Below are 6,000 nucleotides of genomic sequence, written 5' to 3'. Positions count from 1 at the left end.
CGATTACGACAGATATGACCGCTAGGTGGCGCAAGCGCCGTGCGCGGCCTATGGCTAGCCACCAAAATTGGTGTGGAACAGATGTACTTTTAGCTACCTGTAGCAAAGCGACGAAATCGCGGAGTGAGCCACGTCTGCCTAAAGGTTCATTTTTGAAGTCACGGCCACCACACACGCAACACTAGTTTCAGTTTCAAAAGAAGCAAAAAGTATCCAAGACTTAAATGACGTAACTGACTGTTTTAAAATGGCGCTTAAGCCGTTATTGAACGCGTGTCGCACGCGCATCTACGTAGAAGACGAGCCCCTTTGATACAATTGATCGTCAAACGATTTAAGCGCTTTAGGGCGCTTTAGTTTGATTAACAACTTTAGCCCGCGGCTGTAAGTGAAATTGGATAAATGTAATAATTAAATTTGAAATAAAATAAAACCGAGTGCGAGTCGGACTTGCCCACCGAGGGTTCCGTACTTTTTAGTATTTGTTGTTATAGCGGCAACAGAAATACATCTGTAAACAATTCACGGTTCATGGGATACCTACAGCCTGGTGACAGACAGACAGAGGGACGGACAGAATCTTAGTAATAGGGTCCCGTTTTTACCCTTTTGGTACAGTACAGAACCCTAAAAATGTACCTACTCTCCTCCTCCTTAATTACTTAAAACTGAGGAATTACGAGCTAGGTGTGGTAAAATATGTAGTTATTTCGAAACGAGTGGCGAGTTGCGAATTACCTATTCGCACGTGTATCGTAAAACTTTTTACAGTACACATGGCACTTTAAACATTCGACATACGCACGGAAAGTGATCTTTCCCGCACTAGTTCGGGAAAGTAGCACCATATATACCTACTGTAAAATAATTAATATTAACCTTTTGGACGCCAATGACCGATATAGCTGCAGCGTAGGTTCAACGCCAAAGACCGATTAATCGGTCACAGACCACAGACCAACATCGACCTACGTGCATATACATAAAGTTCAACTTCAGTTTTGACACTTCAATGATGTGGCGTCTGAGTGACAGCTTTCGTGTTTGACACGGCGTGGAAAAGGTTAAAAGCTTGAGCGCTTTTTCCGCTGTTTCCCACAATGCGTGTCTGGCAAACCGGTTGTTTTATGACGTCGGCCTCCGCCGAGCGCGCGTCACTCAATTTTAAATTCCAAACCACTCCCGAAGCGTGCGGACGGCATGCATGACGTTTACAATACAACTTTTTCATAAAATTCAGTGAATAAAAGCTACAATTTTATATGAAATTATTGTTAAAGTTTAGTGATTGTGTTATTGTGTAGTGTTTTATTTGGATTTATAACAGGATGGCGGTAAGTTATTTGTTTTTTTACCGGCGATGTGGAGCGGTGAATGGATGTCGCGGGTTTCAACTTTTTTTTTATGATTGTGTCACTTCATTTGTAATGAATAAGTAGGTGTTATATCTAAAATAAGTTTCGAACGAAACAGTATTTGATGTTATTAAACTCCTTCTACTGTAATAATGAGGTCTATATATTTCTTACAAACGTAAAAACAGTAAAAACATTACAATACTTATAAAATATTATAGAGCCTGTTCGGAAAGAGAAGAGTCGTGGAATTATTGGGCCTCTTACATTCCACGACTCTTCTTTCCGCACAGACTCTATTTTGTTATAATTTATGATTTAATACTACCGGCATACTTATACGGTAGCCGAAAATTAAGTAGGTAAAAACTATGAATGAAGGGAAACAGGAAAAATCGTTCTTTCCTTGTTTTAACGTACAATAGCAAGAAAACCTAAATTATTTTTAGAGAAATATTTTTTGGTGGTTAAATTTAGATATGAGTAAAAAGAATAAATAAACTTCTATAAGTAACAATTAAAAAAAAATTAAAGGTCGTTAAAGGACGCCTATTATTAAACCTTTTGTAACGCAACACACGCGGGCATTGTTATAGTTAATTATGTAGTACATACCCACATCCACCTTTGTAAAGATTGAAAATCTTAAAAAATGATAAACTGGCAAAAATACTTTATTTTGTAAGAAGAAGAACGTACCGTGATAGAACCATTTAGATTCCTAGGATCCTAGCTAAATTGGTTGTTCAATACTTACGCTATGGAATGGCCAATGTAGCTAGAACCCTATAGTTCGTTTTTTTAGCATTAGAAAGAACTTGAAAGAAGGTAAGCGATTTTGACATGTCTTTTAATTGAAAAACACTTTTTAAAAATCAATAACTATAACTTGTGAACGCAGAAGACTATAAAAGATCGTATTAGATTCATAATTGTTACATTAAATATGTAACCGTAACTTATTTTTAAAATGTGTTTTTCAATTAAAAGACACATAAAGATTGTTTACCAAATTTCTAATGCTAAAAAAAACGAAGTATAAATTGCTCAACAATTACTGAGCGTGACAAGTAACGTAACCGTAGGGTAGGCAACGCTCACGTAACACCCCGTTACTTGCAGGCGTCCATTGGCTATGGTGACCGCTTACCATCAGGCGATCCGTCTGCTCGTTTGCCTCCTATTACATAAAAACATAGTTCTTAACCCTTTGATCGCCAAAGACGTCAATTGACGTGCGAGGCTACAGCCCAATATCAACCTTCGTGCATTCTGACAAGGTTCACAATGAGGCGCCGCGCAAGTAAACTAAACACTTAATTAATAAAAAAGCCTTTATTATTACTACCATAGATTTAAACTTTACAATTCATGCTTACAACTAAACACTTACTACAGTAGTAAGCTTTTAAGGGGTCCACTGATTCACAGGCCGCCGGACGGTATCGGCCTGACAGTTGTTTAGAATTAACTGTCAACTTTTTGTTTTGGCCTGTCGGCCGACTGTTAATCAGTGAGCCTGAGCCCCTTTAGTTACCGGAAAGACGTAAATATAAAACATAATTTACATAATCCTAACTGTCCAGTTATTAATATGTATAGATGTTTACGGGTGCATATCCTGTGAAAGCGGATGCAAATCAGAAAGGTAACAAATTAAAAATATACAAGCGACTTCCACCATCTAAACGTTTTGACGGTCTCCTGTCCATAAATATTCACATAAATTATACACACCTATTACACAACTTTGAGAACAAATCAAATTATTTTTTATTAAATATTTTGATTTGTGTTTTAGGAAACCGTATAGGAGGTGCAAGCGCATATTGCTTGCCCTTAGAGTTGGTCAAAGACGCCTAGTCTTAGTAAGATGGCATAATATTATTATTATTATTATATAATTATAGGCGAGCAGCTATTGAGCTGATGAGCCTATGTCACACAGTGTCCAGTGTTATATAGTTCAAAGTTTGTATAGTCATATCACTTCACTAGTAATCATCAGTCTAACTTATTGCTTAAAAGCCAATTGTCCAATCTGTTTTTAAACACATTGACCGAGGGGGCAGTCACAACACTATCCGGTAAACGGTTCCAAGCCGCCACGACACGGTTGGACAAGGAATGATATGCAGCTTTAGTAGTAGTGGGAGTGCGAACAATTCGTAGGCTGTGACCTCGGGTCTCGCGGCTGACAGTTCTCTTATTGATTATTTTGTGGATGTCAGGGAGGTTGTAACAGTGGGTGAAAATCTTAAAACACTCGATGAGGTCTCCTCTCACTCTCCTAGTTTTGAGTGTGGGCAGCTTCAGTACCGTAAAACGAGGTGACTTTAGGAAATTTTGGGGATACTTTGATAGTTTTAAAACTGCCACTAAATTATCATTATTCATTATTTTCTCGAACTGTTCGTGTAACAAGTTAGATTATTATACATACTTGTTTACCTACTACTAAAAAATCCGAATAAAAATATGTAACGGCTGAAAAACTGAAATATCGAAGTCGCCCCTGCATTTGAAAGTCACCCCGGTTTACGGTACCTTTAGCCTTTCTTCATAAGGCAAGCGTTTCAGCTTAAAAGGAATCTTGGTGGCTCTTCGCTGCGCACTTTCTAGAAGGTCAATGTCTTTGACGAAATAAGGATTCCATACTTGAAAAGCATATTCTAGCAAGGGCCGGACATATGTTTTATAAATTTTGATAAAAGCTTCAACAGATATGCATTGAAATGAGCGTTTTATAACATACAAGAACGAATTTGCCTTTTTGACTATGTTATTTATGTGCTCACCCCACTTCAGGTTATTTGTAACTGTCACACCGAGATCCTTTTGGGACGTCACCGCTGCAATTGGAGAGTTCCCTATCATGTATTGGACCATAGGGTTTCTTTTACCGAGGTGCAGAACTGCGCATTTGTTAACATTCAATTTCAATATCCACTTCGAAGTCCACTCCGTTAACCGATTCAAATCAGCTTGCAGCTGGCCCGAAGAAACATGAGGGTTGGCAAAGAACTTGCCATCGTCAGCAAAGAAGCACGACTCTGACTCTATTAGTGCTAAGTCAGTCACAAATATTCCAAACAGAGTTGGAGACAAGACAGATCCTTGAGGTACTCCACTCAGCACGTTTAGTGGCTGAGACAGGCAGTCACCGACTCGCACACTGAAGGTTCTGTCTGACAGGTACCCTTCTATCCATTTTAGTAGCTTTCCACGGATTCCAAAATGATCTAGTTTCAAAAGTAGTCTCTGATGAGGAACCTTGTCGAATGCACGTTCAAAATCTAAGTATATAATATCTACTGGGAGGTTAAGGTCCATACTTTCGGTCCAAGCATGTACACAGGTTAAGAGATTAGTAACTGTAGATCTTTTTTGCACAAAACCATGCTGCTTCACCGATATTAAATTTTCCCTATTGAGGAAACCTGTTAACTCCTTGCATATAATCTTTTCCATACACTTGCAGATGATGCTTGTGAGACTTATAGGTCTAAATTTGGATGGGTCGGTCTTGTCACCATTTTTAAAAATTGGGGTTACTAGGGCATGTTTCCAATCCCGGGGTACACAACCAGAGTCAAAGGAGCAATTCATAACTTCTGCCAGTTTCGGGGATATCACCGCAGCAGCCTGCTTCAATACAATGCTTGGAAAACTATCAGGGCCAGCAGCCGAGTTAACATCCAAGGCATTCAGGACATCAAAAACTTGCTTTGGTGTGAAAAGTACGTCACATAGTGCGGTCTGAACACGAGCCACCTTATCGACTACAGGATGTACAGTAAAATCCGGTTCCTGAGAGTAAGCTTTATGAAATTCAGCAGCAAAAGCGTTGGCAATGTCTATGGGGTTGGTAAGTAGGTCTCCACTAGGACTTTTAATTGCAGGCGGAATTTCCACTCTGGATGCACTGAGCCTGCGAATGTGGGCATGGAATTTCTTGTCACCGTTTGATAGTATGTTATTTTCGTACCGACTCCTACTTTTTCTAGTCTCTGCGACACACCGGTTATTAATGGCCCTGAACCGTTCATAATCCTCATCCGACTTGCTTACTGTATAGGAGTCCCATCTTAAACGTTTTTCTTTGGTAAGAGCTACTATGTCTTTATTAATCCAAGGTTTGTTGTATTTATTCTGTTTTACTGTAACGAGGGGAGCGTGCTTTTGAATATTTTGTGCAAGAGTAACTTTAAAATCTGTCCATAATGTATCTAAATCGGGCCGAGTTGTAATAGGCAAGGCATCCAACTCCTTGTAAAGATCATGGCAAAACATTTCATAGTCGATATGATGATAAAGCAACTTCTGCTTAATCCTAGGGGCATTTCGTTGAGCCAATAATTGCATTTTAAATGTCAGTACACAATGGTCACTTTTCCCAATAGGAGGCTGATGAGTTATGGTAGAACAAAGAGAGCTATCATTGGTCATAACAAGGTCAAGCAGAGAAGGTGCATTATTGACGCGGAAGCGAGTCGGTTCAGATACAAGCTGGTGGAGGTTACTGTCCAGAAACATTTGTTGGAAAGTTTCAGCAGCTCCTGACAATTTCTGCACAGTGCACAGCGGCCAGACAATATCAGGGTAATTAAAATCGCCAGCAATAATGAGAGTGTTGTTTTCAGAC

General features: G+C 39.3%; 1 protein-coding gene across 1 annotated transcript in view; it reads left to right on the top strand.

Moving 5' to 3' along the window:
- The first annotated feature begins 1,265 nt into the window (after positions 1–1,265).
- LOC134660166 (solute carrier family 2, facilitated glucose transporter member 3-like) overlaps positions 1,266–6,000 on the top strand; it is a 45,643-nt gene continuing 40,908 nt past the window's right edge. The window contains exon 1 of the mRNA XM_063515897.1: positions 1,266–1,334. Within this exon, the coding sequence (XP_063371967.1) occupies positions 1,329–1,334 (6 nt within the window). The 5' untranslated portion in view covers positions 1,266–1,328. The remainder of the gene's footprint in view (positions 1,335–6,000) is intronic.

Source organism: Cydia amplana, chromosome 26 (genome assembly GCF_948474715.1).
Source record: "Cydia amplana chromosome 26, ilCydAmpl1.1, whole genome shotgun sequence".
Taxonomy (NCBI): domain Eukaryota; kingdom Metazoa; phylum Arthropoda; class Insecta; order Lepidoptera; family Tortricidae; genus Cydia; species Cydia amplana.
Note: the sequence above shows the minus strand (reverse complement) of the source record. Positions and strands in the feature narration are given on the sequence as shown.